The sequence below is a fragment of the Oratosquilla oratoria genome, chromosome 3 (genome assembly GCF_046742065.1).
Source record: "Oratosquilla oratoria isolate Oo_2021 chromosome 3, ASM4674206v1, whole genome shotgun sequence".
In the NCBI taxonomy this organism is placed as follows: Eukaryota; Metazoa; Arthropoda; class Malacostraca; order Stomatopoda; family Squillidae; genus Oratosquilla; species Oratosquilla oratoria.
Genome location: NC_134779.1, coordinates 41,696,124 through 41,722,452, shown reverse-complemented (window position 1 = coordinate 41,722,452; position 26,329 = coordinate 41,696,124). Strand labels below are relative to the sequence as shown.

The following is a 26,329-nucleotide window of genomic DNA, read 5'->3' as shown; positions in this document are numbered from 1 at the left end:
TCCAGATATTAAAACAGCATTTATCATTATTACAGTACACTTCAGGTTTACCAGTACTTGTAGTGAAAGACTTCAAGGTTAATAATGAAAAAACAAAGTCAGGTGAGAATACTGTAAAAAAAAATATTTGTATTCTTTAAAACAGTCCTAATCTGTGCTTCTTCCACTCTGACAGTGATACATTCCTACCCTTATACACCAAAATTAATATCAGCTTACTTGTACTTCTCTGCCACGGCAGGATTCTTCTGCTCTTCTTCAGATATGTGAATCTCTTTTCCATTCAACCCAATGTAGACATGCCCTACAGCTCCAGCTTCATTACTCTCCCTAGCTCGATGTCCAGGATGTCGAGTTGAGGGCCCTGGCTCACTCACGTTTCTTGAGGACTGATTCTGTATCGCCTTAGACACATAAAACAAGAAATTTAGTCACTGATCAATACTTCATAAAATGCACATTTATCTTGTATGGAAGGCAGAGGTGGGTGGAGTGAATATAAGGGTGCAACCAAGGATGAGATGGATGGATGGGGAAAGAGGGAGATGTCTACAGAGGAACGAAGGAAGAAGACAGATGTTAGGGGTGAGTAGTGAATGGATGTATATGGATGATACTGTGATGCATGGAATAGAGTGGGTGGGGGATGGGGGGTTTAGGGAGTATGTGTGAATGATATTTTGCCACAGCCTGAAGGGATTTCTCCCTGTCTTCTCTTTTTCTGCATGAGGGGACAGAGAGGGGGGTCACTGATTAAATGAAGCTGCCTTGCTGTGGATATGCTGTGTCTTGCTCCATTGCTTCTGACCCAGGGCAGTAGAAAAGATACAGGGATGACCCGTCATCCAGGAGGAGCCAAGAAAAAAGGGAGGGAGGGATGGTGAATGGAAATGGAGTATGTGGGGATGAAATGGGTGGGAGTGGCTTTATGCCTTTGACTTTGACTACCTCCCTTGTAAGGGGGAAAAGCCCTGGGTATATGTATTTACATTTATCTTATTTTCTTCACACATCAACTCAGGAAAGCAATTAAAGCTCTCAAAGTTTAATAATCGCATTCTTGCTGTAACAGCACTGACACATTTTGGTGTAAGGGATAATATTACTTCAGTGATGTGAAGATTGTATCAGAGGTCTAGGAGGAAGGAATAAGAAATCACGACATGAAAAAAATTAGTCAGATGGAATCCTAATGCAGACAAGTAACTGTTTATCCTCAGGAAAGGGTTGAGTAAAGTAACATTACCCCTCACCCTGCCTCCACACACACACCCCACACACTCCATTCTCCACCCAACTCACCCAGACATCAGTCCATCTAAAATATCACTTCCAAGACATACAAAACCACATTAATGTGACTGTGTTTAGGACATCCCTAAGCATTGTAATTGTACATACATACATATACCAAGGCTTTTTCCCCCTTTCAAGGGAGGTAGCCAAAAAGAAAAAGGCATAAAATCATTCCCACCCATTCCATCCCTGAATACACTCCACATCCCTCCACCCTCCCTCTTATCTGAGCACCTCCTGGATGATGGGTCATCCCTGCACCTTGTCCACTGACCTGAGTCAGAAGCAGTGTCGCAAAACACAGCACATCCACAGCAAGGCCGCTTCATTAAATCGGCGACCCCCCCTCTCCGTCCCCCCATGCATAAAAGGAGAAGACGGGGAGAAATCCCTTCGGGCTGCGTCAAATTTTGCTCACTCATACTACCTCACCCCCCATTCCACCTCATGCATCACAACATCATCCATATACAACCATTCTCCATTCACCCCTGTCTTCTGTCCTCTCCCGTCCTTCCTCAACAGACATTCCCCTCTTCCCCAAAGCCCCCTTCACCCCATCCATCCACCTCATTGTACTAACACAGAATAGGCCTGGTCAGACAAAATTGACTAAGATACAATCACCACACAAAAGACAGAACATCTCGTCCTAGTACATTGGGCTAAAATTAAAATACCCTAAACAATTCCTTACAATTTTGCAAGGAAATAATTTCTAACTCCTCAGCCAAAATCACCTTTTAGTTATCATAATGTTTTAATTTTGCCATTTCAAGAAAATTTGACTAGTAAAAGAGAAGACTAGTAAAAGAGGTATGGAAGGCAGATGTGGAGGGAGTGAACATGAGGGGACGTCCTAGGATGAGGTGGATGGATGGGGTGAAGGGGGCTTTGGGGAAGAGGGGAATGTCTGTTGAGGAAGGACGGGAGAGGACAGAAGACAGGGGTGAATGGAGAATGGTTGTATATGGATGATGTTGTGATGCATGAGGAGGAATGGGGGGTGAGGTAGTATGCGTGAGCAAAATTTGACGCAGCCCGAAGGGATTTCTCCCCGTCTTCTCCTTTTATGCATGGGGGGACGGAGAGGGGGGGGTCGCCGATTAAATGAAGCGGCGTTGCTGTGGATGTGCTGTGTCTTGCGACACTGCTTCTGACCCAGGGCGGTGGGCAAGGTGCAGGGATGACCCGTCATCCAGGAGGTGCTCAGATGAGAGGGAGGGTGGGAGGGGTGTGGAGTGTATTTAGGGATGAAATGGGTGGGAGTGTTTTTATGCCTTTCCCTTTTTGGCTACCTCCCTTGAAAGGGGGAAAAAGCCTTGGTATATGTATGTAAGAAAATTTGTTAAGTGTTACAGAATTATTAAAAAATTCCTTGCAAAATGTGTAATCAATTTCACATAGGTGAAACTGCCAAACACTTAAACATTAGAATTGAACAACATATGAAAAATGTTAGGGATGGCAATAATGCCAGTGGAACCTTCAAGCATATTGAATTGAATAAACATCCAGTTGATTTTGGTAATGCCCATGCAATCTATTTTACTAACAACATAATAGTAAGAAACTTAATAGAGTGTCGTTTGATCCATACCACCAGTGATCAAAATACCAACCTACACAAAGGCTTATATAAACTTGACAATTTTATCTGTCAAGAAATAAGCAAAATAATAACAGGTAAAATGTAACCCTGCAACTGTGACCTAATGTCACCCCACCCTCATTAGTGGACGCATTGACCCTTGCGACCTGAAAGCCCACCTTCCAGGGGGTAAATGTCCTCTACCCTTATGTAAACTGTCCTTGTTCCTTTTTCATGTAGATATAATCCATGTATTTCTATTAACTAAGTACTTTTTGCACTGAAGATGTAATATACGAAAGTGCTATGCTTCGTTAGTTTCTTTTTCCAAGTGGTCTACTTTGCATATATATATATATATATATATATATATATATATATATAAATGCAAAGTAGACCACTTGGAAAAAGAAACTAATGAAGCATAGCGCTTTCGTATATTACATCTTCAGTGCAAAAAGAACATAGTTAATAGAAATACATGGATTATATATACATGAAGTAAAGAGAAGTAAAGCAAAAGGTAAAGGAGGCAAAGAGGAGAGCAGATGTGAAGTGGGGTAAGAGTATGACAGAAAATTTTGAAATTAATAAAAAGATGTTTGGAAAGAAATTAAGAGAGGAAGAGGAGGCAAATCAAGTAGAGAAGAAAAGGTAAAAGGTGTAGATGGAGAGATGATAATGGAAGAAAAGACAGTAAGGGGAAGTTGGGCAGAGTATTTTAGGGAGTTGCTAAATGTGAAGGAGGATAGGGAGGGAAAGATAGTTGCAGTGGGAAATGCTAAGAAAATGACCATGATGAGTGAGGAAAATGGAGGAGAAATAGGGAAGGATGAAGTGAAGGCAGTTGTTAAGATGATGAAGGCAGTTGTTAAGATGATGAAAGCAGGTAAGGCACCTGGTTTGGATGGATACCATGCAGAATGTCTGAAAAAAGGAGGTATAGTGATGGTGGACTGGCTGGTGAGGTTATTTAATGTTTGCTGGAGAGAGGGTAGAGTGCCGGAGGACTGGAGGAGTGCCTGTATAGTTCCACTTTACAAGGGAAAAGGGGACAAGTGTGAATGTAGTAGTTTCAGAGGGATTAGCTTGTTAAGTGTAGTTGGGAAGGCTTATGGGAGGATCTTGATTGAGAGGATAAGGAGAGAAACAGAGGGAGTAATTGGTGAGGAACAGTGTGGATTTAGGACAGGTAGAGGTTGTGTAGATCAGATATTTGTGGTAAGACAGATATGTGAGAAAACTATAGGAAAGGGGAAGGATGTTTTTTGGGCTTTTATGGATCTGGAAAAGGCTTACGATAGGGTAGACAGAAAGGCACTGTGGGAGGTTATGCAGATATACAGGATAGGAGGAAAGCTTCTAGGAGCTGTCAAGAGTTTTTAAGAGAGTAGTAGAGCTTGTGTCAGGATTAGAAATGGAGAGAGTGAGTGGTTCGAGGTAAAGGTGGGACTTCGTCAAGGATGCGTTATGTCGCCCTGGCTGTTCAACTTATACATGGATGGGGTAGGGGGGGTCGACGATATATTGAAGTGGCCTTGCTGTGGATGTGCTGCATCTTGCGACACTGCCTCTGACCCAGGGCAGTGGACAAGGTGCAGGGATGACCCGTCATCCAAGAGGTGCCAAGATTAAGAGGGAGGAGGGAGGGTGGAGGGGAGTGGAGCATATTTAGGGATGGAATGGGTGGAAATGGTTTTTATGCCTTTTTCTTTTTGGCTACCTCCCTTGTAAGGGGGAAAAAGACTTGTGTGTATATGTATATATATATATATATTTATTTATATATATATATATATATATATATGTATATATATACCCCCTGAATGTGATGGTGAAGGGTGGGTATATGTAATTCTCACATGCTGCTCCTTAAATCTCTCTCTCTTTAAGCACCTCTATGACACTGCCTCTTTGGCACAAATACATGCTATCCTCAAGGATAGAAGGCCTGGTTGCCAGCACCAAGATACAATACCTTAACATCAAAAAAGGATCAAACTAGTCAACTTACCATTTCTCTAGCATTTGCATTAGCATCAAGAAGGCCCTTCATCTGTGTCAACTGATCCTTCAGTTCCTTCAGCTGCTCATGTTTCTCCATCAGGTCTGAAATACCAGAAGTAACTGGGCCCCCTTCAGCAGCTTCTCCTCTTCTTGAAACCTCTTGTGAGGTGGCCATACCTTCCTCTGGATTTTGTGCAGTTGATATAGGAATTATATTGGAAATCCTTGATGAAACTGCAATTTCTTCAAGAACAGTCGGAACTGAAAATATGGAAAAACAAAAAGTTATCAAAGTAAAACTAAATGTTAAATTGTCAAGATGTACTTGAAGAATCTATACATACTGGTTCCTCTAGTTCATGAAACTAGGCTATTACATCCATTAAATAATTAGCTACATTTGGATTTATTTGTGAAGATATGTTTCACTAGTCTTTGCATTGCATATATATAAGGCCAGGGAAGAGACTGTATTTACCTAGTTGTACCTAGTTGTATTATATAGGAAGGGAGCTATGCTCATAATGACCCGCCTTTGTATCTTTCAGCATCAAGTTTTTTCTTAACATATTGAATAGTGTTTGCACACACTGTTTCTTTCTCTAATTTGTTCCAGGTATCTATCACTTTGTGTGGGAAGCTATTTTTTTTTTTTTCATATCTCTTCCGTAATTATCTTTTTTGAGTTTCTTTTCATGTCTTGTTTTTCCATTGTCCCATTTCAATAAGTCACTTTTAACTATGATTTCCATTCCTTTCATAATTCTATAGATAGTTAGTAGGTCTCCTCTTTCCCTTTTTTGTTCCAGAGTTGGTAATTCTAATTTGGACAGTCTATGTTCACATGTCATTTTGGAGAGAGTTGGTGCCAGTTTTGTTGTTGCTCTTTGTATTCTTTCTAATTTTTTTATATTCTTTTTGGTACTGGGTGTCCATAGTGTTGCTGCATACTTGAGTTTTGGTCTTATTAGTGTAAATAATTTTTTTTTAATCATTTCCTCATACAAATTGACAAATGCCACTTTTAATGACTTCAATAAATTGTAGGTTTCTCCGACTATTTTATCAATATGTTTGTTCGGTGTCATGTCTTTGCTGATCATCACTCCAAGATCTTTTTCCGAGTTTTTGACCTCTTCTTCACCAATTTCATAATCTCTCGATATTCTATTTTTACTGTTTCCGAATTCCACTATACTACATTTCTTGATATTGAATTTCACTTCCCACTTTTGAGTCCATTTCCAGATCTTGTCCAAGTCTTGTTGTAATGAGTTGCAATCCTCCTCCATTTTTACTTTCTTTAGTATTTTTGTGTCGTCTACAAAGAAATTCATATAACTCTTATTCCTTCATCCATGTCATTTATGTATATGGCAAACATAATTGGGGCCAGTACTGATCCCTGCGGGACACCACTTATCATTTCTTCCCAATTTGAGAATTTATCTCTAATTACTACTCTCATTTTCCTCCCTGTCAGGAATTCTTTCATCCATTCCAATAATTTTCCTCTGATGCCACCTACTGACTCTATTTTCCTTATTCATTTCTTCTGTGGTACCTTATCAAATGCCTTTTGTAGGTCCAGAAGGGCAAAATCTGCCCAACCATCTCTTTCTTGTATTATATCTATTAATCTCGAGTAGAAGCAGATCAAGTTTGTTGTATATGATCTTCCTTGTCTGAATCCAAATTGATTTGGATTCAGTATAGTTTTTTCTTCCAAATGTTTAACCCATCTATTTTTGACCTTTTCACAACTTTTTGCTACTGTGCTTGTCAGGGTGACTGGTCTGTAATTTGATAGATCTTCCTTGTTTCCTCCCTTATAAATAAGTACAATGTTTGCATTCTTCCAGTCCTGTGGCACCTTTCCTTCTTTAAGTGAGAATCTATTTATATTGCATATTTTATCTGTTAATTCCTCCATGCATTCTTTCAGTATCCAATTTGCAATTCTGTCTGGACCATGTGATTTTCTGACATCAAGGGTTTTGATTTGGTCACAGGTTTCCTTCTGAGTTACAATTATTTCTTTCATTGAGGGGGATATCTATTTCCTCACAGTTAGGGGAATTTTCTATTGTGAATACTGATTTGAAGTGGTTGTTCATAATTTCAGCCATTTCCAGTTCTTCTGTATATTTGTATATACCTTGGTGCAGCTTTTCTATTTCTTGTTTATTCTTCAGTTTGTCATTTACATACCTGTTAAATAGTTTGGGTTCTTCCTTGCATTTTTCTATTATATTTTTTTCGTAGTTTCTCTTTTCATCTCTGCGTATTTTTATATAGTCATTACTTAGTTTGATCTACAACAGCCATTTGCTTGTTTTCTTGTCTTTTTTCCATTTCTTCCAAGCCTTGTCTCTTTTATCCTTAGCCTCACTACATTTTTTGTGTATGTTCTTTCCTTCTTTTTTTTTGTGGTTCATATTTATTCACTCCCTCATTATAAATTTCTTTTGGTATATTCCATTTCTCTTCCATCCCTGATTCTTCATTTAGGAATTTTTCCCAGTTTGCGTTACGAAAGAATTTTGTGAGTTTCTCAAAATTTGTTTTGTTGTACATTAGTCTTCCTATTCTATGTTTATCATTTCTGCTTTGATCCATTTGCTCTTTCAACTCAAATTCTATTAGTACATGGTTGTTCTTTCCTATTGGAGTTTTGTAATAAATTTTGTCGACAATTTCAGGCTCTGTCGTATTAAATCCAGCCTTGATGGTTCTTCACTACTTCTGTATCTCGAATTTTCCCGTATCCACTGAGTCATTGTGTATTCGATAGTCATGTCGAGCAGGACATTGCCCAAGAGTTCCTCTCCACCCTTCACTGTCATTTCCTCCCAACATATTTCTTTTGAATTAAAGTCACCCATAATTACTATATTTCCTCTGTCCTTCAGTATACAGGTAAACGTCGACTTACGATGGCATTAGGTTTCGATAGAGCCATCGTAAGACGATTTCATCGTAAGTCGATCCCCAATTTGTGTATCACTCTGTTCCGTGGTCACTGTACCTAGCTTACCTGTATATTAACCACCAGAGATACTGAATATAGCCTATTAAACATGTACAGTAGTTTATTTAATTATTTTTATCCTTTTTACCATATTCAAACACTATAATATGTATTTTCAGTACGGCACTTAAATCTCGCGGGCAGCAGCCAATGCCAGCCGTACGACGTGACGTAATAATACTCGCATCATAAAATATAGTCACCGCTTATATCGATCGTTCTCTCTTTCACCCGCGAATTTTGAAAACCACAGAGAATGGGATTCAGGGCACATTTGAGAGAATGTAAAAACACAGGGGCGACTACAATAAATATAATCAAGACGCCGATATGGCAGCGTCGCGAATCCACTTGCTCCTCATGACGCCTACGTGTGCGGCACCGTATGGAAGGGGTTAAATTATCATATCGTCGTCGTCATCGTCGTCATCGTAAAGTCGAACAATCGTAAGTCGCGGCCATCGTAAGTCGACGTTTACCTGTATGAGTTAATTCTATGCTTTATGTGTGACAAGACACTGCTTGTGTTGTTTTGATTTCTTGCTGATATTGTTTCAATCCATGAGTGACTTTATCAAAGGAGACATGCATATGTGAGTTCTAAGATAGTGGCTAAGTATCTTATTCCAAATTGCTGTCTGGATCAAGTATTGTGTTCTTGGATGTATTTACCTTGTTGTTTTTACCTAGTTGTATTATACAGGAACGGGAGCTATGCTCGTGGTGATCCATTTTTGTATCTTGCAAGATCAAGTTTGTTCTTAACCACTTCCATACGGTGACGCCTACGTAGGCGGCATGAGGAGCAAGTGGGTACTCGATGATGCCAACGTCGGCATCTTGATTATATTTATTGTAGTCGCACCTACGTAACCTCCATTCTCTCTAAACTGGCTTCATCATATTTTCTATGGTTATCAAAATACACGGGTGAAAGAGAACTGACTTTATTTTTTATAATACGATTATTATGATGCAACATCACACGTCGGGCAGCTAATGCTGCCAGACGTACGATGTGCCCCGGAGTGAAGAGGTTAAATTCTTGTATTGCGTTTGCACACACTATTTTTTCATCCAATTTGTTCCATATATCTATCACTCTGTGTGGGAAGCTGTTCTTTTTCAGGTCTCTTCTGTAGTTATTGAGTTTCATTGCATGTCCTCTTGTTTTTCCTCTGTCCCACTTTAATAAGTCCTCTCTATCAAGGCATTCTTTACCTTTCATAATTCTGTAGATGGTTACTAGGTCCCCTCATTATCTTCTTTATTCCAGAGTTGGCAATTCCAGTTCAGCCAATCTTTGTTCATATGTCAGGTTTGAAAGTGTTGGGGCATCTTTGTCATTACTCTTTGTATTCTTTCTAATTTTCTTATATTCTTTTTTGTACTGGGTGACCATATCAGCACTGCATATTCTAGTTTTGGCTTTATCAGTGCTTGTAATATTTTCTTAATCATTTCCTTATCCAGGTATTTAAAGGCCACCTTTATTGATATCAAGAAATTGTATGTTTCTCCTCACAAGGGAGGTAGCCAAAGTTAAAAGGCATAAATCTACTCCCACCCATTTCATCCCCACATACTCCACTCCCATCCACCCCCTCCCTCCCTTTTTTCTTGGCTCCTCCTGGATGATGGGTCATTCCTGCATCTCACCCAGTGCCCTGGGTCAGATGCAATGGAGCAAGACACAGCAAGATCACTTCATTTAATTGGGAACCCGCCCTCTCCATCCTCCCCATGCAGAAGAGAAGACAGGGACAAATCCCTTCAGGCTGTGCCAAAATATCATTCACTCATACTCCTTAACCCCCCATCCCCACCCACTCCTTTCCATGCATCACACCATCATCCATACACAACCATTCTCCACTTATCCCTATCTTCTGTCATCTCCTTCTTTCCCAATGCCCCTTTCATCCCATCCGTCCATCTCATCCTCATCTCATCTATAAAATCATAAATCCATTAATTAAGTACTCACCCCCTTCCTCAACCTCCTTTAGCTGTTTGAGACGGTGCAGCTGTGCAAGGGCCCCATCCAGCTCTCTCTTCTTCTCCAACAGCTGCTCCATTTTGTCTCGTATAGCCCTCATCTCGATTACATCATCAGGGTCTACAGTCTGGGGTGGGAAAAGATTAATAAACTATATGTGGATCATAAAAACTAATCTTGACTAAGCATCCATTGCATGATACTCAATAATCAAATCAAATTAAATTAAATAAAAAAGAGAAATAGAGAGAGAGAGAAAAAAAAAATCCTACAAACAACATAAAATAAATCTTTTGACTATATTGGAATTTCCTGATGGGGTTGAGGGTGTTAACAGGTTTTGAAGGCTGACAACAAGTATCTGCTATCTCTCTCATAGGACTACCACTTGCAGGTACTTGTTGGTCCCTGATATGACAAATTTATTTGTAATCCATTCCTGGTCCCATTTAAGGAAAAGGACATTGACAAATTCAAGAAGACCAAAGAACCATTGCTAATAAATCCCAAAACTGTGGTTTATCCTAGGAAGAGAAGCTGGCAACTGAAAGACTAACATCCTTAGAAGAAAGATGGGTGATAGAAGATCTGACCACCTTGTACAGATGGACAAAAAGATAAGAAATAGACAACATAAGTGATAGCCAATCAGAATTAACTGCAGCTTTAAGTTATTAATTTTTTTTGCATACAAGGCACTGGCTGAAGGAATGCATTCTCTAAGCATGTGATACTTTATTCAAGAAAAAGAAAACTCAAAACAAATTATAGTAACTTCCAGGCACCTAAAAAATGAGGTAAGCACAAGACACTAAGACTATAAGCACCTTGGCAAGACAATTAAGCACATACAGATGAAACCCAATACCCATTACAACAACTAGAATGGAAATTGATGAGAGACCATCCATGCTGCACTTAAAATATTTACAAAATTGTAAATTTAGATGAGGAATAGTTTTTAAATCATTCATAGAAAAGTATAATTGCATTCAAGCATAAATGGACCGCAAACTTAAATGCTATAGTGAGGAAGGGGCCTCATGGTATTTGTATGTGTATGTTACCTCCTCTGTCTTGTTGCATTGCTTCTGACCTGGGTAGTGGGCAGGAGACGTAGATGACCCTTCATTCACGAGGTGCTAAGATGAGAGGGAAACAATGGGTGGTGGATGGGAGTGGTATGGGTGAGAATGGGTGTGTGTTTTGACTAACTACCTCTCTTAGGGGAAGAGGCCACAGGTGTTACTTTTATTTCTCCATGGAGTTAAAATGGTAAGAGCAATGAATGGGTTTTTGGATGGAAGGATAGGTGTAGGGTGGATGTATGCTTTGAGGGCCTTTTGGTATATGTATGAAAAAATTATATATATGAGTGTGTTAGCTACATCCTTATATATGTATATATGTATTTACCTAGTTGCATTATACAGGAAGGGGAGCTATGCTCGTAGTGACCCGTCTTTGTATCTCTCAGTATCTAGTTTGTTCTTAAATTCTTGTATGGTTTTTGCATACACTATTGTTTTATCCAATTTGTTCCTGACATCTACCACTCTGTGTGGATTTTTTTTTTTTTAATCAACTGTGTCTCTGACCTAATTTCATTTCTCTTTAATTACATTAACTGTTTCTTTTGCATTTTCTTCCACTTGCTGTTGTACAATTTTTTTAAATTTATTTTTTTGTTTTCTTGTTCTGCTTTCCATTGATTTTTTTTTTTCTTGGAAATCTGTCTCTTTTATGGTTTCTCCAACTTTCTCTGTCACCGCTCTTATTTGTTCTTTTACTTCTTTTTTCAAAGCCTCATTTTTGTTTGCATCTTCTTTTTTCATTCTGTTGTTCTCACTTTTGACTATGTTTAATTCCTTTATTTTTAGATCATTAAGCTCCCTGCTTGTTTCAACATTTCTTTTCAGCTCAACCACTTCTTTATACATTGCCCTGTATTCAGCTTTCAGATCTATAATTGCATTGATTAGTTCTGAAATCTCCTGATTTCTTAGAATATTTTCATACCATGTTTCTCTTTTCAAATTTATACTTCTACCTAGTATTCCACTTTCTTTTGCAAACCCTGAAGAAGCATTTTCATACCTTGAATTCGTCTTTAGTGTTTCCATGTTGCAACTCTTTTTTGGGAAGACACCTAACGGTGATTCAACCCTGCTTGTTTTAACATTTCTTCTTTTCAGCTCAATCACTTCTTTATACATTGCCCTGTATTCAGCTTTCAGATCTATAATTTCATTTATTAGTTCTGTAATCTCCTGATTTCTTAGAATATTTTTATACCTTGTTTCTCTTTCCAAATCTATACCTCTACCTAGTATTCCACTTTCTTTTGCAAACCCTGAAAAAGCACTTTCATACCTTGGATTCGTCTTTGGTGTTTCCATGTTGCAACTCTTTATTGGGATGACACCTAACAGTGATTCAACCCTGTTTACATCCAGTCTTCTCTTTGCTGGTTCATTATATTGTTGTCTATTTTCATCATCATCATCCATTTTATATCTTAACCATTAGATGAAATTACGATATCATTTTGGTCACTCAATAAACAAAGTTCCCTTCCTGTATGATACCAACTTGGCGTTTCCTCCAACTTAGCAAAAAAGCGCTGTACTCCAGAGCTTGTTTATGCTCGTGGTATCCCGCCTTTGTATCTTGCAGTGTCTAGTTTGCTCTTAAATTCATGTATGCTTTTTGCACACACTATTGTTTCATCCAGTTTGTTCCAAGTATCCACCAATCTGTGTGGAAAACTGTTCTTCAGATCTCTTCTATAACTACCTTTTTTGAGTTTCTTTCCATGTCCTCTTGTGTTTCTCTTGTCCCAATTTAATAAGTCCTTTCTATCAAATATTTCCATGTCCTCTTGTGTTTCTCTTGTCCCAATTTAACAAGTCCTCTCTATCAAGTATTTCCATGTCCTTCATGGTTCTACAGATGGTCAGTAGTCGCCTCTCTCTCTTCTTTGCTCCAAAGTTGGTAACACCAATTTAGCCAGTCTCTCTTCATATGACAAGTTTGAAAGTGCTGGAGCCATTTTTGTGGTTGCTCTCTGGATTCTTTCAATTTTCTTTATATTCTTTTATGGTACTGGGTGACCATAATATCGCTGAATATTCCAGTCTAATAAGTAAATGCCATTTTTATTGATCTTCACAAGTTATAGGATTCTCCGACACTTTCATCTATTTGCATATCAGCAGAGTCGTTTGAGATAATTACTCCAGACCTTTTTCAGATCCCACTTTCTTTACCTCCTTAGTTCTAATTACATATTATCCTGATATTCTATTTTTACTTTTTCAGAGCTCCATTATGCTACACTTCTTAATGTTGAAGTCCACTTCCCATTTCTGACTCCACTTCCAAACCTTGTTCAGGTCTCCCTGTAGTGATTCACAATCCCTTTTGGTTTTCACTTTCCTCATGTAACATTCCCACCATGTCATTCACATAAATAGCGAACATTATTGGAGCCAATAAAGATCCTTGTGGAAGTCCACTAATCACCTCCTTCCAACCTGAATATTTTTCTCTCTGAGTACTACTCTCATCTTTCTACCATTCAGGAAGTCCTCCATCCAGTTTAGTTGGTTACCTTGTATCCCTCCTCTGTTTTCTAATTTTTTAAAGTAATTTTTTGTGTGGTACCTTGTCGAAGGCTTTTTACAAGTCCAAGAAAGCACAATCAGCCCATCCATCCCTTTGTTGTATTATATCTATTAGTCTTGAGTAAAAATAGATTAAATTTGTGGTACATGATCTTCCCTATCTGAATCCAAATTGTCTTGGGTTTATTATACTATTTTCTTTCAGGTGCTTTACCCATCTATTCTTGATAATTTTCTCACAAATTTTGGCAAGAGTGCTTGTTAGTGAGACTATTCTGTAATTAGTTGGTTCTTCCTTGTTTCCTCCTTCATATATTGATACAATGTTGGCATTATTCCAGTCTTTTGGTATTTTTCCTTCTTTAAGTGGGCAACTTAATATGTTATGTATTTTGTCCATTAGTTCTTTTATACATTCTCCAGTTTGCAATTCCATCCAGGTCGTGCAATTTCCTAACATCAAGGTTTGTTAATTGCTCCATTATTTCTTTCTGTGTTATTATTATTTCACTCATGGGGGGAGAATGCACTTTGCTTCCTTTGTCCCAATGCTTACCTCCTCTCAAGGGAAAACAGACTTGAAATGATTATTCATGACTTTGGACATTTCTAGATCTTCTGTGTATTCTGTATTTCCTTGGTGTAGTTTCACCATTTCTTGTTTATTTTTAAGTTTACCATTCACATATCTATAGAATAGTTTGGGTTGCTCTTTGCGTTTTTCTATAACGTCTTTTTCATAGTTCCTTTTTTCCTCTCTTCGCACTTTTACATACTCATTTCTAAAGCTTATATATATTTGCAATTTTCCAGGTTTTATATCTTTTCTAAGCTTTGTCCCTTCTATCTTTTGCCTCACTGCATCTTCTGTTGAACCAGCATCTAACATATACCCTCTCTTGTTTCTGTCTTGGTACATACCTTTTCACTCCTTCATTATAGATATCCATCAAGATATCCCATTTCTCTTCCACTTTTGTCTCTTCCACATAGAATTTTTCCCAATTTACATTTTGAAAGAATTTCTTAAATTTTCCAAAGTCAGTTTTGTTGTACATCAATCTTCCTTTTCTGTACTTTTCATTTCTCTCCATATATATTTCTACTTTTAGTTCAGTCTCTATAAGTATATGGTCACTCTTTCCAAATAGTGTCTTGTATTTAATTTTATCCACAATTTCAAGTTCTGTTATAAATAATAAATCTAGTCTTGATGGTTCTTCATTGTTTCTGTATCTGCATTTCCCTAGTTGTATTTTACGGGACGAGAGCTATGCTCGTGGTAACCCATTTTTGTATCTCTCCACATCCAGTTTATTCTTAAAATCTTGTATAGTTATGGCACTCACTGTTTCTCTGTTTAGTTTGTTCCAGACATCAATCACTCTATGTGGGAAGCTATTCTTTTCAAATCTCTTCTGTAACTGTCCTTCTTTAGCTTCTTTTTGTGTCCTCTTGTTTCTCTTCTGTCCCATTTTAATAAGTCGTCTCTATAAAGATTTCCATCCCCTTCATAATTCTGTAAATGGTCAACAAATCACCTCTTTCTCTTCTCTGTTCCAGTGTTGATAGATGTAATTTCTCCAATCTTTGTTCATATAGATGCCCATAGTGTTGCAGCATACTCTAGTTTAGGTCTTATTAGTGTAATCACTATTTTCTTTACCATTTCTTCATCCATGTAGTCAAAGGCCACTTTCATTGATCTTAATAAGTTAAAAGTCTCTCCAAATAGTTCAATGACATGTTTATCAGGTGTCAAGCCACTTGAAATAATCACTCCCAGGTCCCTTTCTGAATCGACTTTTTTGACTTCCTTGTTTCCAATTTTATAGTGACCTAATATTCTATTTTTGCTTTTTCCAAATTCCATTATGCTACATTTCTTAATGTTGAAATTCATTTCACATCTCTAACTCCATTCTCATATTTTATCCAGGTCTTCTTGTAGTGATCTGCAATCTTCTTCTGTGCTTACTCTCTTGAGTAATTTGACATCTTCAGCAAAGAAGTTCACGTAACAATTCACTCCCTCATCCATATCATTTATAGATATGGCAAACATTAAAGGAGCCAATACAGAGCCTTATGGGATGCCACTCTTCACATTTTCCCAGTTCAAATTTTTGTCTCTAGGTACCACTCTCATTTTTCTCCCACTTTAGAAATCCTTCATCTATTCCAGTAGCTTACCTTGTATTCCTCCTATTATTTCAACTTTTATTAACTTTTTATGTGGTACTTTGTCAAAAGCCTTCCGCAAGTCCAAGAAGGCACAATCAGCCCAGCCATCTCTTTCTTGTATTATCTCAATTAATCTCGAGTAAAAGCATATTAAGTTTGTGGTACACGATCTTCCACTTCTAGAGCCAAATTGTTTAGGGTTTAATATTTCATTCTCTTCCAAGTGTTTGATCCATTAGTTTCAAATAACTTTTTTGCATATTTTTGCTACTGTGCTTGTAAGGGATACCGGTCTGAAGTTTGTAAGACCTTCTTTGTTTCCTCCTTTATATATTGGTCCTATGTTTGCATCTTTCCAATCTTGTGGTACCTTTCCTTCTCTGAGTGAAATGTCTATTATCTTGTATAATTTGTCCATCAGTTCATCTATACACCGTTTCAGTATCCAATTTGCAATTCCATCCAGTCCATGCGATTTCCTAACATCTAAGTTTTTTATTTGGTCTCTTATTTCTGTGTTACCTTTATTTCATTCATTTTAGGGGGTCTTTCTTGATGTCCATCTTCCCAAATTTGTGAGCTCTCAGTTGTAAAAACAGACCTGAAATGTCTAATCACAACTTCTGCAATTTCTGTGTCATCCATATATTCTTTACCTTCACGCAGTTTTACAATTTCGTGTTTATCCTTTAATTTGTCATTTACATATCTGTAAAAGTTTAGGTTGATCCTTACATTTGTCTATAATATCTTTTTCATAATTTCTTTTTTCTTTCCTGTGTATATTCACATATTCATTCCTAAATTTTATATATGTTTGCCATTTGGATGTTTTTTTTGTCTCTCTTCCATCTTTTCCAGGCTTTGTCTCTTCTGTCTTTAGCCTCACTGCACCTTTTGTTATACCAACACTTTATATAAATCTCTTTTTGCTTCTTCTTTAGTACATATTTATCAATTCCTTCCTTGTACTTTTCTATGAATATGTTCCATTTGTCTTCCATCTTTGTTTCCTCTTTGGAGAATTCATCCCAGTTTGTATTTTGGAAATTTTTTGTTAGTTTTACAAAGTCCGTTTTGTTGTACATTAATCTTCCTTCTCTATGTTTATCATTCCTTCCTACTTTGTTTTGTTTTTTAATTCAAACTCTATTAGTATATGGTCACTCTTTCCAATTGGTATTTTATACTCCATTTTGTTCATGGTATCTGGTTCAGAAGTTAATATTAGGTCCAGTTTCGATGGTTCCTCATTATTTCTATATCTAGTATTTTCCTTAACCCATTGTGTTAAGGTGTATTCAATGGTCATATCTAGTAGAATGTTGCTCCAAAGATCTTCTTTTAATATCATTTCTTCCCAGATTATATCCTTTGCATTAAAATCACCCATAATTACTATGTTACCACCCTCTTTCAGTAACTCATTTAGCACATTCATTGTGTCCTCCAGTAATTTAGAATGATCATTATCAGACCAAGCCTGTGTTTTTGGAGGCACATACACTGCTACAAATTTTCTGCTTTTCTTATTTTTGTTTACCTCCTCCCTGCTTGTCTGTTCTATTTTTCACCCAGTGGTTATATAGACCTTGTCCCACTGTACTTGTTGATAGAGGTCCTTTTAGTTTTGTCTCCATGATTCCCATAATGTCAGGTTTCTCTTTTTCTAGATAGTTGTTTAGTTCATTAATTTCTGAGATCATACCATTAATATTTGTGTACGCCACTTTTAGTTTCGTATTTTCTTCTCTTTTTTGTTTCAAATTTCCATTTTTCTGATGTACCATTTTTTTAGGGCTGCATCAAATTTTGCTCACACATACTACCTCACTCACCATCCCTCCACCCATTCCATTCATGCATCACAACATCATCCATATACAACCATTCTCCATTCACCCATCTTCTGTTCTCTCCCATCCTTCCTCAACAGACATTACCCTCTTCCCCAAAGCCCCCTTCACCCCATCCATCCATCTCATCCTAGGACGTCCCCTCATGTTCACTCCCTCCACTTCTGCCTTCCATACCTCTTTTACTAGTCTTTCTTCACTCATTCTTTCCATGTGTCCAAACCATCCTAATACTTTTTCATCTTTCATCCTAACAATCTTTCATGCATGGGAGGACAGGGGGGGACGGTCGCCGATTTAATGAAGTGGCCTTGATGTGGATGTGCTGTGCCTTGCGACACTGCCTCTGACCCAGGGCAGTGGACAAGGTGCAGGGATGACCCGTCATCCAGGAGGTGCTAAGATGGGAAGGTGGAGGGGAGTGGAGTGTATTTAGTGATGAAATGGGTGGGAATGATTTTATGCCTTTTTCTTTTTGGCTACCTCCCTTGTAAGGGGGAAAAATATTTGGTATATGTATGTACCATTTTTTCAGTCTCAAGTCCAGTACTCTCTCTCTCTCACCGAAAAAAAAAAAAAAAAAAAAAAAAAAAAAAAATCCATCTCTGTTCTTTTCTCATTTTTATAATTTGCTTCAATTCCGAGAGCCTTGTCTTTATCTTTTTCCTCATCGCTCATTTCCTTTTTTATCCATGTTTGCTAACTTGACCGCTTTCAATGATACCTCCTTGGCTATTATTTGAGTTCTTAGTTTTATTTTCAGAGGTCTGTTCTTTTTCTTTTGAATATTTGGCTATCCTGTGAATTTCGTCAATTTCCTTATCAAAATTTTGCCCTTCATCTTATATTTCTTTCAAAATTTCCTTAGCTATTTCCTTTTCCTCCTTTCTTTCTGGTATTTATACATATCATATTTTTCTTGGATACCATGGACCACAATGCATTTATCTTTGTCAACTGTATCTCTCACCCAGTTTTCCTTTTCTTTAATTACTTTCATAACTGTTTCTTTTGTATTTTTCTCCATCTGCTTTTGTACTATTTCTCTAAAAGATATTTTTTTATTTTCCTGTTCTTGTTTCCATTGATTTTTTATTTCAATGAGGTCTGTTTCTTTAATTGACTCTTCCACCTTTCCGGTCACTACCTGTAATTGCTCTTTGACCTCCTTTTTCAGTTCTTCATTTTTATTTTTGTCCTCGTTTTTCATTCTTTTGTTTTCTCTTTTAAGGATATCAATTTCGCTCTTTAGGTCACTCAACTCTCTAATTGTTTGCTTCTTACTCTTACGCAAAGTAATCAATTCCCTAAGTATAGTTCAGTAGTCCAATTTTAAATCTATGATTTCTTCCAATAATTTGTTTACTTCACAATTTCTTAATGCATTACTATATCTAATTTCTCTATCTATATCTAAGCTTTTACCTATTTCTCCTGGATTTCTTTGAAAACCTGAAAAACTTGTTCTCCCACCTTTGGTTTATCCTTGAAGTGTATGTATGTATTTATGTATGTACAATTGTAAACCAAGGATAAATGCAGTTTGAAGGTTATTAAATTCTATTTCATAAAATATGTTGGAAGGTAAAAAAATAACTGAAACATCAAAAGCCACCATGACATGTCAGCAGCCTGAGATACAGTAGACACAAAAGAAATTAGAACAGAAATTCTAAGAAAAACATAATTTAGTAATGAATACAACCCAAACCTGATATTTGTTGTCAGTAAATGCAAGCTGAAAATGATTGATAAGATACATAGAATAAAAGTACAGTGCATGAAACTTTTGGTAAAAATCCACAAACAAATGCGTCCAGAAGTTTGCACACAGGAAGCATCATTCAAAAGAACTTTATGTAAATGAATCACTGAAATGCCAATGCTTGATACATAAATGTGACCATATAGTTCTTGAATTTTTTTCGATGTTGGAAAAGTAGAATTAGGAAAAGGAGATATCAAATAGGAGATAAAACAATTACGATGTATGCCACTAATGCTGTATGGGTTAAATAACCTCACCATCCAGTCCACCATCACTGTACCTCCTTTTCTCAGACATTCTGCATGACATCCATCCAGACCAGGTGCCTTACCTGCTCTCATCATCTTAACAACTGCATTCACTTCATCTTTCTTTATTTCTCCTCCACTTTCCTAATTCATCACAGTCATTTTCTTAGCATTTCTCACTGCAACTACCTTTCCCTCCCCATCCCCCCTCACATTTAGCAACTCCCTAAAATACTCTGCCCATCTTCCTCTTACTGCCTTCTCTTTCATTATCATCTCTCCATCTGCACCTTTTACTTTTTCTTCTCTACTTGATTCGCCTCTTCTTCCTCTCTTAATTTCCTTCCAAAACATGGTTTTATTACTTTCAAAATTTTCCGTCATACTCTTACCCCATTTCATATCTGCTCTCCCCTTTCCCTCCTTTATCTTATGCTTTACTTCTCTTCTCTTTGTACCTCTTGTAAGATTCTCTCATCCTATTTTGTAACCAATCTGTGAAAGCTCACTTCTCTTCTACAACCTTCTTTGCTTCCTAATCCCACCATTCACTACCCTTCCTTCTATTTCCTCCCATCCTCCTTGTTCCACACACCATCTTTGCACACCCTGTGACTCCCTCCTTGAACCATCCCCCCATTCCTCCTCCACCCCTAGTTCTACTCTCTTTCACTCCCTCCTACTCCTCTCCCAGCTTCTTTTATTAATTTTCTTCCTCATTTAAGCAGTTTAATCTAAGCACCTCCTTACCTCCTGTCCTTTTCCTCTTCCTCCATCTATCCTCCACTCTCAACTTACCTTCCACCAAAAAAAAATCTGATATTCCCCCACTCTCTCCCCTTAGAATGTGTACCCCCAAACTCTCTACTCTTCTGGTCACCACTATGTAGTCCCTTAAAACCCTATCTACCACCCTTCCATCCACCACCCTCTCCCATGTGTACTTATACTTGACTTTCTTCCTAAACACTATATTACCTATCAACTCTCTTTCTAGACACATCTTCACCATCATCTCTTCACTGCAATTTTTTACTGGAACTCAACACTTTCCAACCACTCCATCTATTGGTTCATCTCGCACCCTAGCACCGAGATCTCCCAATACAACTACATTAACATTTCTCCCTAATCCCTCTATGCACTCATTTAAATTTATCCAAAAAGCCTCCCTTTCCTCTATACTCTTCTCCCTACCAGGTCAATATGCTCTCACAAAGACCCACGTCTCCTTTACCAGTTTCACTTTCATCCACATTAACCTTGAAGAAACCTCCTTCCACTCCACCACACTATCTCTTCATTACTAGTATTGCCACCCCTTCTCTCCCTTGTCCTCTCTTCACTCCTGACACCCTCCCAACTACACTTCCAAACTCAAACATATCTCTCCCATTCAACTTAATTTCATTTAATGCCAACACAAACATACTGCCTATCTCTTCCTTTTTACTCTCATCTGTACCACATCCATGCACATTGAAACACCCAAGCTTTAGGGTTCTTTTTGGAAAACTACTCCCAGACCCTCTTATGCCTTTCCTTTTTTTTTTTATGATTTTTTAGGAATGTCCCCTTTGGGACTACAAAGGATGCCTAGTCCTATCCCCATCCCATTTTTGTCACCTTTTTCAACTGAAGTGGGAAGACTTGATGGCAGTATTCTTTTCCCCTACCACAGGGTTCAGCAAAAAAGGAAATTAATTTTCAGAAAAGTGGTATAGGACAGTATTAAGAGTGGGGGACAGCATAATAGAGGGATAGTTGCAGTATAATAAAGTAGCATAATTTCTCTATGAATAGAGATTTCCTATATCAGAAACAAAATGATGTGTGGCTCTGGTCTGTAGGGGTGCCCTATATATATAGACCCTAAAGTATCAGCTGCATGCTACTGAGCAATTTTAACCTCACAATAACATGCAGCCAATACCCAGACTGAAGAGAATAAACTGGCTTCATTATCATTTTTACAATGAAGAAAGGAGTGGAGAAAATGAAGAAAAATTATACATTAGTATGGAATGAAGGACCATCAAGGACATAACACAAGCCTAAAGAAGATAGACTGTTTGAATCATTTTGAGAAAGATAGCTTCAATTTGTGGAGGAAACAAGAAGAAATAATTCAGATAAACAAAATAATTTCAAACTAAGTTTGACAAAGATATAGAGATGGAACATGACAATGTGGTGAATATAGAGACAACATGGGGCAAAATGTTTTAAAAATTCAGGGGGAGATATGAAAGAAAAGGGGGATAAAATCAAAACATAGACCAAATAATGTAAGGGAAGGAGTATGTGATGAAATCTGAAAAGGAAGAATGAATAGGAAGAACTAACCTCAGCCTTGGCAGCATAGAGAGTTTGAAGTCGCATCACTTTATCCATCAAACCTTTGAAGTCAGTTATACTACTATTGATTTGTTCAAGGTTCCAGGTCTCTGCTTCAGGAATAGGATCAACATATGGGTCTCTTGGGGCCCCTTCAGCCTGCAAGAAGTGACGTTCCTCTGCATTCTGTTGTTGGGCTAACTCATTCCTCTGCTGCTTCAGGTTTGCAAGCTGCAATGAAACCAAGGCAGCAATGTTTTGAATACCTTCTGTGTAGTCCCAAATTCAGAAAAATTAGTTGAACAATTATCAAAACAAGCCACATATATTAACATATAGTACTTTTATATGACAGGGTACTTTCAACATGGTAGCAAATTGCAAACTCACATCAAAATAATGTTGCTACATCTCTATCTATACACCAATGGCTTCTTCCCCCCTTTATAAGGGAGAATAGGGAAAACTATGTAGCAATGTGTATTTTCCACATTGCTACAAACTATTCCCATCTCATGGGCAAAAACACCATGCATAGCCCTCAACTTCCCTCTATCAACTCCATCTGTACTTCTTACACCTTTTACACATAGAGAACTAAACTACCAACTCCTCTCCCTCCTCCTACTTTCAGCTGACACAGAAACAGCCTACCACCAAAAGAACACGGATATCCGTCCAAAGTTTCTTCCCACTAAATATCATATATATATATATATATGAGGTCTGTCCAGAAAGTATCCAGCCATTTACAATTTCAAGAAATGCTTCTAACCTAAGAAAATGGCACCCTACTCTCCATCAAAGTAGCCTCACACACATCTCCCAGCATCCATTCCACATTTAAAAACATTTTGCAAAGTCCTCTTTTGGAATCTTCATCAGCTGGCTCATCACATTCTTCTTAATTTCATCTATGGACTGAAATCTCCTTCCTTTCAATGGTGATTTTAGTTTTAGGAAAGTCCAGAAATCACTGGGAGCTAGACCTCGGCAGTACAAGCTGGGTGATGGAATATTTTGCCAAAAATCCCTGCACGACACATGAAGAATGGGCAGGTGAATTATCATGATGAAGGATCCAGTCTCCTCTAGCCTATAGCTGCAGCCGTTTTCTTCTCACTGTATCCCTCAGACTGTGAAGAACTTCAATGCCACATTCTTCCCTTGTACATCCCATCACCTTACTTCCACAAGCACCACCCCACCCATGCAAAAATTGCACAGCCAAGGCAACACAACACATCCCCAGCAAAGTCTCACCCCCACCTCAAACCACCCACTGTATGTATGTGTGTGTATATATATATATATATATATATATATATATATATATATATATATATATATATATATATATATATATATATAAATACATGGGGTGTTCGGGACAATTTTGATAATTTTTTATCTGTCATTTCAGAACCATATGAAGGCTTTAATATTCGTAAAGTGCAACAGATAGCTGATTCTGTGAACTATTGATGGGTGTGAGAGCTAGAGAGCATGGAGGACTGGAAAGCACCGGAATATTGGAAGAGGGTGACCTGCATCATGATAATTTGTGCCAGATTAAAAAATTCGGAAATCTTAGCTGCAGTTCAGTGCTCCTTGAATACTGTGAAGGTCATGAGATGTGAGCTGGAGAATTGCAACGGAGATGTGAAAGCAGTGACTAGCAGGAAGGATTATAGCAGGTGTTCTGACTCTGTCCGCACAACAAAATTCTTTGAGAACCTGCAAAAAAAGTGTGGCAAGATCCAGGCAAGACAATGTGGACCTTGGCAAGAGATTCAGGCATCACAGTGGCGACTATGAAGAAAGAGCTGAATGAGGATCTTCACTGCTCCTCATACAAGAGGTGCAAGGGCCAACTACTCACCGCCAAGGCCCAAGAAAACTGCCTTACGAAAGCCAAGAAACTCCTCAATAAGGTCAAACACCCAGTAAAGCCAGGGATGTTCTGGTTCTTCTCAGATGAGAAGAACTTCTGCCAGGACCAGTTGCACAACATGCAGAACAACAGGTGGCTAGCCCACAGTCCACACAAAGTCCCATGCTTCATAAAGACCAAGTTCCCTCAAACTGCATTTACCTAGTATTTTATGGGAAAAGAGCTATGCTCATAGTGACCCACTTTTGTATCTTTCTACACCCGGTTTGTTCTTAAAGTCTTGTATAGTTTTAGCACTCACTTTCCTCATTTAGTTTGTTCCAGATATCTATCACTGTGTGGGAAGCTATTCTTTTTCAGATCTCTTCTGTAACTGTTCTTCTTAACTTTCTTCTCATGTCCTCTTGTTTTTCTTCTGTCCCACTTTAGTAAGTCATCTCTATCAAGAATTTCCATCCCTTTCATAATTCTGTAGTTATCAAATCACCTTTCTCTTCTTTGTTCCAGGGTTGGTGGATCTAGTTTATCCAATCTTTGTTCATATGTCAAATTAGAGAGTGTTGGTGCCATCTTTGTCATTGCTCTTTGAATTCTTTCTAGTTTCTTTATGTTTTTTTATAACTAGGTGTCCATAGTGTCACAGCGTACTCTAATTTTGGTCTTATCAGTGTAACTAGTATTTTTTTTTACCATTTTTTCATCCATGTAGTCAAAGGCTACTTTCATTGATCTTAATAAGTTAAAAGTTTCTCCAATTAATTTGTTGACATGTTTGTCTGGTGTCATGTCATTTGAGATGGTTACTCCTAGGTCCCTTTCTGAGTTTATTTTTTTTACTTCCTTTGTGATAATATGGTTTAACATCACACACTCCGCCCCCCCCCCCCTATTGGGAGGCTAGGGCGGGTCCCCTCACAGAGGGCTTTGTAGCGTGGAATTTAATGAACCATGCCCTTGGTTCAACTTCACAGGTGGCAGGATTCAAACCGCCCTCACCTCAACCATCACCACAACTAACGACGCCCTAACCCGCTCAGCCAGCAAGCTTCCTTTGTACCAATTTTATATTGACATGATATTCTATTTTTGCTTTTTCCAAATTCCATTATGGTACATTTCTTAATGTTGAAGTTCACTTCATACTTCTGACTCCATTTCCAGACTTTGTTCAGGTCTTCTTGAAAAGATTTGCAATCTTCCTCTGTACTTACTCTCTTTAGTAGTTTCGCATCATCTGCAAAATGTTCATATAACATTCCACACCTTCATATACCTGTATATCATTTATATAAATAGCAAACATTATTGGAGCCAATACAGAGCCTTGTGGGACTCCACTTATCATATCTTACCAACTTGAGTTCTTGTCTCTAAGTACCACCCTCATTTTTCTCCCTTTCAAGAAATCTTTCATCCATTCCAATAACTTTCCTTGTATTCAACCTATTATTCAAATTTTACTTAGTAGCTTTTTGTGTGGTACTTTGTCAAAAGCCTTTTGTAAGTCCAAGAAAGCACATTCTGCCCATCCATCTCTTTCTTGTATTTTTCATTCAGGAGGTGCTAAGATAAGAGGGAGGGTGGAGGGGTGTGGAGTGTATTCAGGGATGGAATGGGTGGGAATGATTTTATGCCTTTTTCTTTTTGGCTACCCCCCTTGTAAGGGGGAAAAAGCCTTGGTATATGTATGTATGTTGAAGTTGTGTTGACCAGATCTTTGTGGTAAGACAGACATGTGAGAAATCTATAGGAAAAGGTAAAGATGTTTTTTTGGGCTTTCATGGATCTGGAAAAGGCTTATGACAGGGTACACAGGAAGGTACTGTGGGAGGTTTTGCAGATATATGGGATAGGAGGAAAGCTTCTAGGAGCTGTCAGGAGTTTTTATGAGAGTAGTAGAGCATGTGCCAGGATTAGAAATGGAGAGAATGAGTGGTGCGAGGTAAAGGTGGGACTTCATCAAGGATGTGTTATATTGCCCTGGCTGTTCAACTTATACATGGATGGGGTAGTGCGAAAGGTAAATGCAAGGGTAGTGGGTCAGGGATTGGAGATGGTTAAAGAAAATGGAGAAAGTGGGAGGTGAGCCAGCTGTTGTTTGCGGACGACACTGCACTTGTAGCAGGATCAGAGAAGGTATTGAGAAAGTTAGTGACAGAGTTTGGGAGAGTGTGTGAACAAAGAATGTTGAAAATAAATGTGGGTAAAAGGTGATGAGATGTACAAGGGGTGAAAGTGGCAGCAGACTGGAAGTGAGCATTAAGGGAAAGCATCTGGAGGAAGTGGATAGTTTTAGATACTTGGGTGTGAATGTGGTGGAAAAGGGAGGAGTGGAGGTGGAGGTAATATGTAGATTGAGAGAAGTGAGTAAATGCCTTGGTGGATTAAAAAGTGTAATGAGAAATACACATTTGGGAATGGATGCTAAGAGGAGATTGTATGAAGGAGTGATTGTGCCAACAGCACTGTATGGGGCAGAAACATGGAACATA

At 38.1% G+C, this 26,329-nt stretch overlaps 1 protein-coding gene across 17 annotated transcripts in view; it reads right to left on the bottom strand.

Moving 5' to 3' along the window:
• The window catches only part of LOC143022115 (uncharacterized), a 285,895-nt gene that overhangs the window by 191,345 nt on the left and 68,221 nt on the right, over window positions 1-26,329 (bottom strand). For 16 of the 17 annotated variants that reach the window (XR_012966036.1, XM_076180165.1, XM_076180152.1 and 13 more), the window contains 5 exons: window positions 21,953-22,174; window positions 10,992-11,066; window positions 9,913-10,051; window positions 4,902-5,155; window positions 220-404 (listed from right to left, as the gene is read on the bottom strand). Coding sequence is in view for 16 of the 17 variants with exons in the window: in XM_076180165.1 (XP_076036280.1) it covers window positions 220-404; window positions 4,902-5,155; window positions 9,913-10,051; window positions 10,992-11,066; window positions 21,953-22,174 (875 nt within the window). In the remaining variant the exon portion in view is untranslated. The remainder of the gene's footprint in view (window positions 1-219; window positions 405-4,901; window positions 5,156-9,912; window positions 10,052-10,991; window positions 11,067-21,952; window positions 22,175-26,329) is intronic. The other variant, XM_076180182.1, reaches the window with a different exon arrangement.